Here is a 12,768-nt window from a genome sequence, read left to right as displayed (position 1 = left end):
TTTGCGCTGGAATCAACCGGTTTGCACCAGTGACATGAGATGTTACAGGTCAGGGCCTTTTTGGAGAGAATTGTTTTCAAGCCTGGGGTTGCCTCAAAGCAGTACCTCCTGCTGAGCGATATTAGAAAGGACAGCGGCCGCCGCTACTTAGCTGTAGGCAGCCTAAGTCTCTCCTGACATGGACAGCCCAGTCTCCCATGACAACTCCTCTGTGGGCTTCGTTCCCTTCCCTGGGCTGCTAAGCATCTGCTGTCTTCCAGATGCACTGACAAGAAAGGGATGGAGAGGGAGGAAAGGAGCCTCGCACATTCCGCACTTCCCTTCCAGAAGCCTGTGAAGCTTCATTAAACATTGGGCCAGTCATTTTGTTTCTATGGAAACAAAATTATTACTAATATATTATTTTAAAAACAGACACACGATTGACACTCCAAATATAGAATTTTAATACCATTCTGCATCTGCCTTGTCTCCTAGGGCAGAGCGGATGCGAGGGTGGAGTTCACAAAGGGACAGGACTGGCGAGGGTGCCAAGTGGCGGTGGTGGCAGCGGTGGGTGTGTTTGTAACCTGAGAGCAGGCACAGGCTGTCAGTCAGTCCGTCGAGTTCCCTTCTGCCGGTCTGTCCCACTTCTTTTTCCCCCACCAGCGTGGGGTGCCGTGTTTCCTGCCTGCTGGCGAGAAAGATGAGAATGCAAATTAGTGATTGGGTCCCAGGACAAAGAGAACATGAAGTTTTATTTAAAAATCGTGATGGCATTGAGTGTTTTTGATGCTGTCTCTCATAGTTTGGGATCCGGGAGGGTCTGTGCCTCACAGGCCTCAAGGGTCCTTTCACCCGGCGCCTGCTCTTCGTCGTGCAGATGCCAGGCTTCGTTGCCAGCCAAGGAGCAGCGCCGTGGCCGGTCGGCGTTCTCCTCCTCTCTGCTGCCAAGGGAGAGGCGGCGATCGCGGCGTGATGCAAGCGGGAGACGGGAGTGCCGTGGGCTGCAGGCTGGGGTGGGTTGTGGCGTCTCGTCGATAAATGTGGTGATCTCATCTCGGAAGAAGCAGGCGCTGGAGCTGGAGCCCCGGGGCATCAGCCCCCCCTCCAAAAACTGCCGTAGGGTCGTCAGCTCATCTTCTGGGGGCCGTCGGCGGTGCTGGTAGTCATGCAGCTGAGGAGGCAAGAAGCCGGGGCCTCCAGGCTTGCGGGGGGTGGACATGCGGATGTCGTCAGATGAAGACCACTTGTGTAGGAAGGATGGAGCGGAGCGGTGGGCGGAGAAGATGTTAGTCTCATCATGTGACATTCTCCGGGAGATAGGGACCTGGAAAACAGAGGAGGCAGGTGATGGAACACTCGAAGAGATAGAACAGGAGGGGAGTAGCTGAGGCTTTCACAGAGAAGAGAGTCAAGAGGACACAAAAGCGTGGGAGACTGACAGAGAAGGAAGCGGGTTGCAGGGCCGCCCCTGCTAACTCTTGGCTCACCTGCAGGTAGTGCACCTTGTCCTGGGGCAACAACATGTGGTGCATGGGTAGCAGCTTGATGTCCCGGGAGTCCCGCTTCACAGCTGCAGCACCGTTCGCATCAAATCTCACTTTGCAGATCCTGCCATCTCCATAATCATCACACGCACCATCTGTTGGCAAAGAGGGGAACCGCAGTCAACACTTTTCAGCCAGAAGAGGAGCGTTGTCAGGGCTCACCTCTGAACAAGGACCTTGTCTTTCCGCTTGCAGCGGCACTAAAGCACCCAGAGACTGCCCTGTTTCTTCAGTCTCGCTTCTGAATCACTCACTGCCACAACTCGGACGTTTGGATTGGCGAGTTGGGCTGAGGCCCGGTGCGTCGCTTTCGTTGTGGTTTGGCAGCTGTACACACAGTCTCTACTCTCGTACCTACTGTGAAGAATGTTGCACTAATTCTTCCTGGATGATAGTGAGTCCTAAGGCAGCAAGTGAGTGGCACAGCCTTCTCCAGAATAAATTTTCTCACGGCTGCTGACTCCAAGCTATAATGTAAATCCCACCTAGCCACCCACAACACCACTCCTAGTGCCGTTGGGTCCTTTTCCCAAGGCAGACCTCTCTTTCCTCTGTACTCTTTTGGGGAGGGGGTTAGTGAAAAAAGGTGACTGGGGGTTGGTGAGGAGCTTACCATCATCTCCATCTTCCTCAGACATGATAGCCACACACTGCTCCCACACGGTGCGGAGATCTGCTCGGTAGCGCTCGCAGGACCAGATGAAGGAGGGGAGCAGCAGCGTCTGCACCATGGAGCACCAGAGCACAGCCAGGACCATCCAGGTGGGGGCCGTATCATAGCGCAGGCTAAAAAAGCTCACAACCTTCAAGGTAAGAGAGAGAAACAACGCTGAGAAAGAAGACAGAAGTGGGGGATCAAGGGAGAAAGATAACAGGAGTCAGTCTGTAGTAGAACATAATCTGTCTACAAAGGATCTGTCAAGTAATTACCCCGTGCCCCTTTGAAAAACTATTCCTGGGGTGTTGCCTCAGGTTTGCTGGAACATATTCCGAGCTGTCATATCTCTAACATGAGACATGGTGTTAGCATCCCTTCTTCCCCGCACTCATTATGAGCTGGAGCTAAATAGGTGCTAACAAAGGACACAGCCACTGGAAAAAAAAAAAAAAAGCTGTGACTAAGCCTCTGTTCTCTTAATGGTTTCCTTTGAGAACTACCCCAGCTCTCCAGCCAGCCAAAACCTGAATGCTGACTATGACCATACAAGCAGAAGGAAAAAGAAAACCGCCTGCAACAGCTTTTAAAGCTGGTGTATCAGTTCTCCAGAAGCAAACTGGAGAAACAGATATCTCATTGTTTTTACAAAGGTAGATCCCCCTGTAAGTTTACAGAATAATTTCCTCTCCTCTTAGCCACTTAAAACTTTCACAGTGGTTTTAGCTGTGTGGTGTGTATTCCCCAGGCTTAGACTTGCCTTACAAAAATGCTGCTGCGGAAGGGTAAGAGAATTACTGCAATCTTTTTAAAACCATCCCTCAGAATAACACAGATTCAGATGCGGCAACTTTGTGGCTCGTGGACAGACGACAGAGCTGCTTCTCTAAAACCTGAGAGAAATGAAGTCTAGTTTAACTGCAGACTCTGAAGGGAAAGGGAGAGCTTGCTACTTACCAAGATAGGCACCCCAGTGAGCGTGTCATACAGGAAGACAATAGCGCTGATGAGGTTGGTCATCTGCAAGGAGGTCTTGGCTGACTCAGAGCCATCCAGTGAAGACCTCCTTTTGCCTCGTACGTCCTCCACTACAATGGCCGGCACATTGAAAGTGGTGTGTGCTGATGAAGAGCAGGATGACGCTTCCTCTGCCCTCTGATGGCGGCACCGCCGGCGTCTTCTGTGTGCCCACAGGGTCTGGTAGAAAGTGATACCCACGCACACCAAGCCCATGACGATTCCTCCGAGCAGCAGGAGGCTAAAGCAGACACCGAAGCCCAGCCCGATCTTGCTGACGATGAACTGGCAGCCACGGGCGTAGTAGCGCTCGCCGTTGTTGTGCCAGCCGATGGAGGGCAGGGTGGAGAGGATGAACGATACCATCCAGATACCCATGACTGCATGCAGGGCCTGTTTCTTGGCATTGCTCAGCCTGTAGTTGACTGGCCATCTCACCATCCACATGCGGTGGTAGGAGAGGGAGGCCACTGTGAAGCAGGTGGCCAGCGCCAGGGTGTAGTACGTGGAGACAAAGACCTTGCAGATGCTTTCGTTCCAGTCGTAGTCAGAGGACTCACGCCGCAGCTGCACCACCGCGTAGGTGGTGAGGGGTACTGCTGCCATGAGGATGTGGGTCCCAGCAAGGAAGCATAGCAGCAGCTCCAGAGGCTTGTGTTTCTGTTGTTTGGCCGTGATGCTGAGGATAATCCAAGAGTTGGCCAACAGGGCCAACATCCCACATGCCAGCCACCACAGTGAGTTGTTGTGCAAGGTGGACTCTGATTCAGAGTCCCCCATGCTGCCACCCCTGCTAGGCTGCGCTCTGTCCGTGCCGTTGGGATTTTGTAAGAGGCCAAGTGGGACACCGCACTGGGGGAGCCACGTCCCTCCTCATCTGCTGCTGCTGCGATGCGAGGTGTCTGCACGCTGGAGGAGTTCCTCAAGGCATTGCCACCAGGTGCTAGGCGGAGCAGCCGTCAACTCTATCTCACTTTCAGTCCTCCCTTTCCCTTCTGTTTGATTATATGTCTTTCCCTTGTTCTAACTTTTTCACCTGTTTTTTCCCTTGTTCTCTTTCTTTTTCTTTCTTCCACCTTCTTTCTCTCTCTTTCTCATGAACGCTTGCCAGTGCTTCTTCCCTCACTTGCTTGGGCTCACTTTTTTTTTTCCTCCCCATCTATTTCATCCCCCTCCTCCACTCTTCCCCCAAAGAAAAAGCTCTCCTTACTTCATTTGCCCACCAGGCACCTTCTGTCTCAGGGAACACCTTCTGCAGGGACTGGTGAAGGCCACACGCACAGAGGGACTGCTGGGGACGCCAAACAGTTTGGTAGTAGCAGGCACCTGCTGCCCAGCGTCCTAGTGAATGAGGAGCCAGCCAAGAGTTTCAGAGAAGACGGGAGGCAGGACGAAAGTCCCGCTGAAAGGGTGAGGATGGTGCATACGCCGTGCGTAATCCCCCTCTCACCGAATGCCACGCTCGTGGCCAGGTAGAGGTTCCTGCCAAGGCTGTCAGAGAGCCATCAGCGGAGAGTGAAGGGTGAGGAACAAGATTCAGAGGGTTCCCTATCCAAGACCTCACGGCACCCTCAACTACATTGTCCTTTTTGCTGTCCTCCAGGGCTTAGCCTGCTCTTTCAAGCTTTCCTGCACAACGGAGGGCAGAGCTGGCAAACAATAAGGAGACGGCAGGGAGGGGAAGATCCTTTTCAAAGGTTCCCTTGGCAATTCAGGGCATGAGGTTCACTGTAGAAAAGAGAAAAAGTAATTTAAGATCATTCTATCTCCCCAGATCTCTCTCTCTCACAAACACCTTGTCATGACTTAGGTGGTGCAGAGCACTCCTGGTGTTCTTCAGGGAACAGAAGTGCCAGATTTGCACCAGTCCCTGCATACCTCAGGGGGGGTCTCTGGCCCCCAGCAACTCCTTCCAGTGCTGCTGAGACACGCTGTGCTCCCTGCCCCTCCTGTCCCAGGCTCCCCACCCAAAGCATCACCAAGACCATTCTGTAAGGAAAGGCCTGATTCACATCCCTCCCTGCCAGGCGGGTCCTGCCTTCCCCACGCACCCGCTCTAAACACCCCTTGCTCCTGCCCTACAGCTCCCCCAGCTCGCCAGTCTTTGGCCCTCTGCTCTTCTCCACCAGTGCTCTGGATTTTAACCTGCGGTTCCTGTCCCGTCCCATCCAGAGGTGCGTCCCACCGCTCCAGCAATACCCTGCCACCCCGCACCCTTGAACCACGAGGTTTCACTGCATTTCTGCTAGAGCGGCTTCGGTCTCCGGACACCCCACAGTTACAAACCCAGCAAACGAGACTGCTTAACCTAGTACTGAGACTACTCACCTTTGCCAGTGACCCCTGGTCCTACCAGCTCAGACCCCCTCTCCTGTCTTCATCTACAGGAGATGCCCAAAGAGTATATTCCAGGAAGGTATAGGCCTGCTCCGTGCCTTGACTGGAGCACATGTAAACTTAATCTTTCTGTGGATGGATCAGCGTCCCCCCGGTCTGAGCTAGTGGCTCAGTTCCCACCCCTCCCCTTCCTTCTGCTTCTCCGTATTTTCTCACCCTCTCTGTAACCACCTGAGGCTTTCCCTCCTTTCCTCCCTGCTTGGAGCAGTTTGCCATGACTGGGTTAGCGATGCCCTCCTTCTGCCCTGGTTCATCTTCTTTCCCCCCGTGCCATCGCTCTTGCAGTTAGGCCTGTGGCCTCTGGAGACAGTTTGGAAGCCAGCCGGCCCGGATAATCCCAGAGGAATGAATTTCCTTGCAGCATCTCCTTCTGCCGCCCTTCCCACCGGGCTTGTTCTGGTGGCCCACGCTGTTCCCTCCATGAGCAGGAACCCTCCCGCCTCTGCCGGCTTCGGGGCCCAATTCCGCCCCGAGCTGCGGTCCCCCCCGCTGCCGGAGCCGGGAGGAGCCACCCGGAGCTGATGCGGGATGGGCAGGTTGGGGAAGCCCACCCTCACCCGGCCCTGCTCCCCGGCCAGAGCCCCCCGCTCCATCCCACCGCCCATCCCACCAGCGGGCGGCGAGGGACTCCCGGGGCCGGTGACTCAGGGGAAGGCAAGGGCGGGGGGGGGGGGGGTGTCTGTCTAGGGGGGAAGGATGACCCAGAATAATTGCAAGGAAGAGCGGAGAGAACTGGGGTGCCGGGGGATGCGGCCGGGGGCCGGTGCTGCCCTCGCCCCCCGCTCCCTTTCCGGGCACGGCCGCGGCGGCCGGAGGGGCGGCGGGGGGCCGGGCCGAGCCGCCCCGAGCCTCGCCCCGCGGAGCGGAGCGGAGCGGAGCGGCCGGGGCTGGGCTGGGCGGGGGCCGGGGCCGCGGGGCGCCCCGGGGCGCGGCCGAGCCCGGCGGCGGCGCCGCCGCCCTGCGCGCAGCGGGGGCCGTCGGCGGCGGCGGGGGCCGATCGCGGCGGCGGCGTTGGCGGGGGCCGGAGGGACCCATCTTACCTCTCGCCGGAGCAAGCGCTGCCATGGCGACGGGCGCCCCGCGCGGCCGTGCGCGCCTCTGCCCGCGCTGTGCCGGCCCCCCCCGGTCACCCCCCCCGGCTCCCCCCCGTCCCCCCCCGGCCGCCGCAGGCAGCCGCCCCGGCCCCGCGCTCCGGCCATTCATCCGCCGGGCGGGGCGACGGCGGGGGGCGAGGGGCGGGGAGCGCCGGCGGGAGCACCGCCGGGCCGGGCAGCCAGGGGGCGGGACGGGCGGCGGCGGCAGCGGGAGACACCGCCACGGCCACGGCCACGGCAGTCCCGGGGTGGCGGCGCAGGCTGCGCCTGGCGGGGCCGGGGTACCCGCGGCCCCCGGAGCGGATCTCGGCCGTCCCCCTCCTGCCCCGCGGGGCGAGCCTGGGGCCCCCGGGGGAACGAGTTGCGGGGCGAGAAGGCGCCGGGCTCCCGCTCCCAGAGAAAGAGGGGCGGTGGGGAGGCCCCCGCGCCGGAGGGGGTGTCGGGAGGGTGGGTGCTGACTGCAGGGGAAGGGCAAAGAGCTAGTGCTCACAGAGGGGTGCTTGGAGAGCGGGGTACCTGTCCAGGGTGACAGAGCGCACCTCGCGTTGGCTAGTAGCCGCGGTTAGTAACTGTGGTGGCAGCGATAGGTACCGCACAAATGGGGGGAATCACGAGGTTTTGAAGCTTGGTCAAGTCAGACTTTGAAGCGTGGTCAAGATGACCTTGATTAGCGATAAGAAATTCATCAAGGATAGACTTCGATCTCCAAACCCTAGAAAATAAGCAGAACGTCTTGGACCATAAAGAGAATGTCTGGGACTGTGTTGAGGATGAGTTATTTGACAACCTGGCAAAGTGACTCTTCAATTAATGAACTTGGCAATGAAACTAACTTCTGAATGTCCTGAAAGTGAACTACCTGCATTATCATACTGAGAAACACACCCACAGGTCGAAAAGACCCCGGCCCAGGTTAAGACCCTTCCCCTGAGCATGTGTAGTAGTAGGAGCATTATGTGAGCTGGATTGTAACTGTATGTTAATCTCTAACCAACCAGTATCTAACAGGCGTGTTTGGACAAGTGCTAACCCCTGATTTTTGTGTATAAAAGGAGATGGAAACCTGCTGTTGTGGTGCTTGATTTGTGGAAAAGTCCACCAAGCACCCAGGCCTGAATAAATACAGTATCTCTCCTGAGCGTGTTAAGATTGGGTTATTGCATGCTAGGCATGAATCCACTTTTTGGAGAACGAGGGCACTGGCTGCCCTGGGTGAGCCACGGGTAGCAGAGCTGACTGTTTGCTCAGCTGCAGTGATGGCTTCTTCCATCACCAGTCGGCAGCGTGGTCCCACAAGTAGGGAAAGGGGAAGAGAAGGAAGGAGGTAGAGCAGGAGTAGTGCTCAGAGGAATGGGTTGGTCATGTCAGAGGGGTAAAGCTCCCCCTCCAGCTGTGTCACCTCAGTGAGGACAATGCTGGCTAGAAAGTCTTTCACAAGGCAGCGGACATCTCATTTTCTTGTTACCGTCTTGCTACTGAAATGAAGGCACCAACACCTTCCTTGTCTTTGTGCCTTTTAGGAACTGATGTCTACCAAAATCTGTACACTCCCTTCCTCCTCCAGAACTGGGGTGGGATGAGAGTCTGCGTTTCTGGACAGTTAGGGTGCAGCTGCATTAGCACCTCAGTTTGGATCAGAAGAACATGAACAATTTAGATGAAAGGACCTGCAAGATGCACAGCAAATGTGCTCCGAGGACTGTGAGAACTGAGCTTTGCTTTGGGCTAGGGTTAGTCTGAAGTAAGCCCCCAGACATTTACAGTGTGGCCACCAAGTCCTCAGCATCAGCTCTACAGATCTGCTCCTGCTGTGTCAGCCTGTTTGCTAAAGTGGACCTGACCCTATGGATCCAGGGTCTGCTCAGCTTTATCACCCCCTCTGACACAGCAGATTTCATGCATCATTCTAAATATGGGCTGAGGTGATCCCAAGAGCCTTGGATGCCAGGGTTTGTGTGGTCAGCAGAAGGAGAGACTCCTCAGTAAGAAAGCTGGGGGTACTGCTGGTTCTCAGGCCCAGGGGCAGCTGCGAAGGCAGTTCCAGAGGTCTATAAGAGATCATCCCTGAGACGAGACTTGTTTCCATTGCACTAGCCAAGGTGGCTGGGGCCTCTTTTAGAGACGGCGAATAGAATCGGGAACCACTAGAACAAATCCAGCTTTGCGTCAGGTAGGTGACAGGAGATATTTTTGGGGAAGGTGGGTGACGATGATGCTGCCGTGCTCTGGCTGTTCTTTGGCATGCCGGAACTGCTACGGTGGAACAGCCCTGAGGTGGTTCATCTCAGTGGTCAGCCCATCAACGGCAGGAGCTAGAGACGTGAGAAGGGACAATTCTGGCCCCCCTCAGTCACTTATTTTCAACTCCTATCATTTGCGGGAGGTTTATGCCTTAAAGCGAGAAGGTCTATACCCACAAATGTAAACATTTGTGCAGCTCCAATTGTGTCATTTGTAGGAATTACTTAATGTGATAACTTCCACATTACCATCCTCTTCTGATTCAGAAGTTAAGTCTCCTTAGTGTGAGTTGTTAGCCTGCCTGCGTGGGTGAATAAATGCTCTTGTTATCTCAGGGAAACAGCAAACCAAGCTTCCGGCACTTTCTGCACTGCCTGCCTGCCTCATCTCCACTCAGGTAGGGACATCCTGCAGCCTGGCTTGGGCTACACCGGACAGAGATTGGTGAGCAGAGCTGGATGGGGACAGGTCCTCCTATCTCAAGAAGGCTTCTTACTTTTGAAAATGTGCCTGGGTTCTTAGTTTGAGTGAAAGCACAAAATTGAAGATTTACTGTGAAGCAGAACAAACTCTGTGGGAAGAAGAGTTTTTACCCTAAGGCTGTCATACTCCCAAGCAGATGCTCGTCCATCCATCCATTTCATCTAAATGGATTTCAGAGATGCCTTTATTTGCCTAGGATTTCCAGACATTGGTTTCACAGGTTTCGGTAAGAGGTGGGTCGCAACTGTCTGTGCGCTGCATATTGACAACGCACATGCAAAGGAGCAGCAATGCTTGGATCTGGAAGTCCTGAAGCTCCACGGTGCAGGGTTCCCTGTGTACCTAGGAAGTCTAAGCTAGAAGTCAGACATCCCCCCCCCCCCCCCCCCAACTCATCTCTTAGAAGGACTCACAGAGCTGGGAGCAATTTTTAATTACTACAGAGCCAGGCTGGATTCCAACCAGTGATCTGCTGTCTAAAGGCTCAGTAGCTCACTAAAATATCCTAAGGCACCCAGGCCCAAAGAAACACCACTGTTACAGTGTCAGGGTAAGAAATGTTTTCTGGAAAAGTTCATTGCATAAAGATCAGTTATTTCTGGACAGCAGCTCTGCAGGTCCAGGGAAATGCTCTTGCCAGAGGTGCCCTGTATTCTTAAAGGAACAGAACTCATTAACCAAGCAACAAGACACCCGAAGCCTAAAAGCAAAGCATTAATAGAATAGCCAAATTCACTTCACAGGGCTTTGATGGTTTGCAGCTCTTACTCAGGACTTTGATAGTGACCATGGAAGGTTTCACACATGTTTCTCACACATCATGGATGCAATTAAATCCATTCTGAGAGCCCCAAATGGCTTACACAGCCTCTTGTGAGGCTACCCTGGTGTGCTTGCAAGCAGGTTTCCTGGCATCCTCCGGGCTCTCTGAGCAGGGTGTGGTTAATGGCTAACAAGAATCCAGCCGAGCAGATACGTTAGTATATTCCTTCAGAAGAGACAGTGACTGCAATGTAGATTTGTCACACCCAAACCTTAGATTCTATTTCTGGCACCGTAGAGAAAGATTTAGTGAGATTTCTTGGATAATTCATCTGCAAAATGGGCAAGTGGTAATAAGTCACATCAGGGGACAGACGACTAACACTGGTCATGAGCTACACAAAATATTAAGGCTTGCAGTGTAAATACTAGGTTTTGAGCTTGTGGATGCTTGTTTACAGATGAGTATTTTTTCTTGCACAGCTGGGCACTTTCTAAAAGCTTTTTTTTTTCTCTCTGTCCCATACATCAATATTTCTATATTATATTTTCCTTGAGAAAAGGAAGTACCAGGGTAGGCTTGTCAAAAACATGCTTGTTATGACACTGCATGCCATTTGGCAGAGGTGTATATATCCTCCTGCTTCTCCAACGCCCTTACCCACCCAATGTGATGCTTTGCATGTGCTTCTCTTCTGTATGCTACTGACCCCTTTTTCACCCCTCCTGCCCTTGTGGCTTCACTGATATCCCAGTCTATAAAGCATGTAAAAATGTCATTTCAGAATTTAATTACGCCACTTTCCAAAATTTTTCAACACTTACTTGTTTGTTCTCATATGGAGAAAGAATGTTTAGGAGCTCTTGAATCATTAATCTGGGAATCTACGATATCTGAAAGAAGCTGAAATTATTTCTTGTCTTTGGATTTGTAACACAGAATTGCAATTTTCATTTTACCACCTATTCTCTTACCTTGTCTAGGTATGCCTAAGGTTTCTCAAGACCAGATCAATCTTTTCTTAATCAAAAATTAGCCTGGGATTTCAGGAGTGCTGCTGACATGCTGGATGCAGCTGACCCATGCCAGGGAAGCTGTCTGGCTCCCCTTGTCATTTCAGCTGGCGTGGTGGCCCCTCCAGAGCTGTGGTCCTCACAGAGCCAGAGTCACTGTTACTGCTGTTCATCTCCAGGACCTCGCCTCCACAAAGCATACAGACAAGTTCGGAGGAGGGACTTCCCAGCACCAGAAAGTGCTGAAACAGGCACTTTGACACCATCCGGCTGGTGCTGAAGCGTTGAGGAGCTGGGGTTTCTCCTCTCCGCCCTTTTGCTTCCTTGCCAGTGAGGCAGTCTCTGCCACCACCTCTTATTCTGCTATTCTCTAATTCTCCAAATCTGGAAGCACTTTTAAGGCTTGGCCAAGCTGGCTAGAAAATGAACAGAAGGAGAGCCAAAGACTTCTTCAGGGGGGTGTGCTGGGGAGGGATGCTGACACGTGTGAGGCAAAGGCAGCCCACTGTGGTTTGGAGGTGTTGCTCAGATATGAGCGCACTAATGAACTCTGGGGTCCCTCCTAGTAAACATGTACTTGGGAATACGCTCAGAAAGGAACCAGTCCAGATCTGAGCATCTGCAAGGATCTGGCACTCCTACCCTGCCCTCACCTCCAAGAAGGGCGGATGGAAGCTACTCTCTCTCTGCAGCTGCATTAGGCTGATGAGCCACTCAAATGGATGCCGAAAATGGTTCTTTTTTTTTTTTTTTTTTCCCTCTGAGATAAAAAGAAATTAGAAGAGGCTGAAGTGCACAGCTTCCTGCTAGACCTTGGGAACATGCAAAGAAATACACAGGGTCATTCACTCTGAAGGCTGAGGGATGCGAGCGCTTCGCTGCAGAGCCCGCGGGGAGCGTGAGTCACATGGACTGCCTCAACAGATCCTGGCTGACAGCATCCGTCGAATCACCGCCTCGCCTCGCGCTCAGAGGGCAGAAATAAACTGGGAAGCAGGAGGGGCTTGGGGAGGTAGGGCTACGGGCTGGGATTATTTCAGCCCACGTGTTTCTAGTTCAGCAGAACTGGAACAGGGCGCAGGAGCAGCTGTGTCCAAGCTCCTTCCTCCGCTGGAGCAATCAGGTCTGTGGGTCCTGAGGGGGGACCATGGGTGGGTCCAAAGGACTAAAGCACGCACTTTTTCCCTTCTGCGGCCCAGAAACGTGCGGAACAGTAGTACCAGAAAGACCGACATGTTAGGGAAAACCAGCACTCCTCATTTTTTCTAAACTCTTTCTTTCTGTGATGTTTGCACATCACTGCACAGAGATTTTGCTGCTGTTGTAATTTTGTAAGTACTGCTGCGTATGCCTTTCTGAGTCCTGCCGTCATCTCAGGGCTGCTCTGATGAGCTGTCACCACATGATAATATATGTCTGTCATTGTGTTTGCTGCTTTATAGAGTTGTATATTGCTGTGGTTTGTGTCATTCAGAGGTGTTATTCCACTGCATAGTGTAGATACACCATCGTCACACCTAGCAAAGTCCTCAATGCCTCCTGAGAAGGAGGACCAGGATACATCCAACAGCCTGTA

The 12,768-nt window shown here is 53.6% G+C and overlaps 1 protein-coding gene across 1 annotated transcript; it reads right to left on the bottom strand.

Annotated features, from left to right (window-relative positions):
- Nucleotides 1-422: 422 nt before the first annotated feature.
- On the bottom strand, nucleotides 423-6,731 carry GPR162 (G protein-coupled receptor 162). Its single transcript, XM_074810275.1, has 5 exons — nucleotides 6,639-6,731; nucleotides 3,142-4,929; nucleotides 2,143-2,332; nucleotides 1,473-1,624; nucleotides 423-1,309 (listed from the first exon to the last, which is right to left on the bottom strand). The coding sequence occupies exons 2-5, from the start codon at nucleotides 3,979-3,981 to the stop codon at nucleotides 782-784; spliced, it is 1,710 nt and encodes a 569-aa protein (XP_074666376.1). The 5' UTR covers nucleotides 3,982-4,929; nucleotides 6,639-6,731; the 3' UTR covers nucleotides 423-781.
- Nucleotides 6,732-12,768: the final 6,037 nt, after the last annotated feature.

The sequence above is a fragment of the Strix aluco genome, chromosome 2, assembly GCF_031877795.1.
Source record: "Strix aluco isolate bStrAlu1 chromosome 2, bStrAlu1.hap1, whole genome shotgun sequence".
Lineage (NCBI taxonomy): Eukaryota > Metazoa > Chordata > Aves > Strigiformes > Strigidae > Strix > Strix aluco.
Note: the sequence above shows the minus strand (reverse complement) of the source record. Positions and strands in the feature narration are given on the sequence as shown.

Bases quoted from the DNA above. Each gene is read 5' to 3' on its own strand.
- GPR162 (XM_074810275.1), bottom strand. From the start codon at position 3,981: ATGGGGGACTCTGAATCAGAGTCCACCTTGCACAACAACTCACTGTGG. The intron at 1,625-2,142 runs GTAAGCTCCTCA...CTTTGCCAACAG, and splicing joins TGAGGAAGATGGAGATGATG to ATGGTGCGTGTGATGATTAT. The intron at 1,310-1,472 runs GTGAGCCAAGAG...TCTGTTTTCCAG, and splicing joins ACAAGGTGCACTACCTGCAG to GTCCCTATCTCCCGGAGAAT.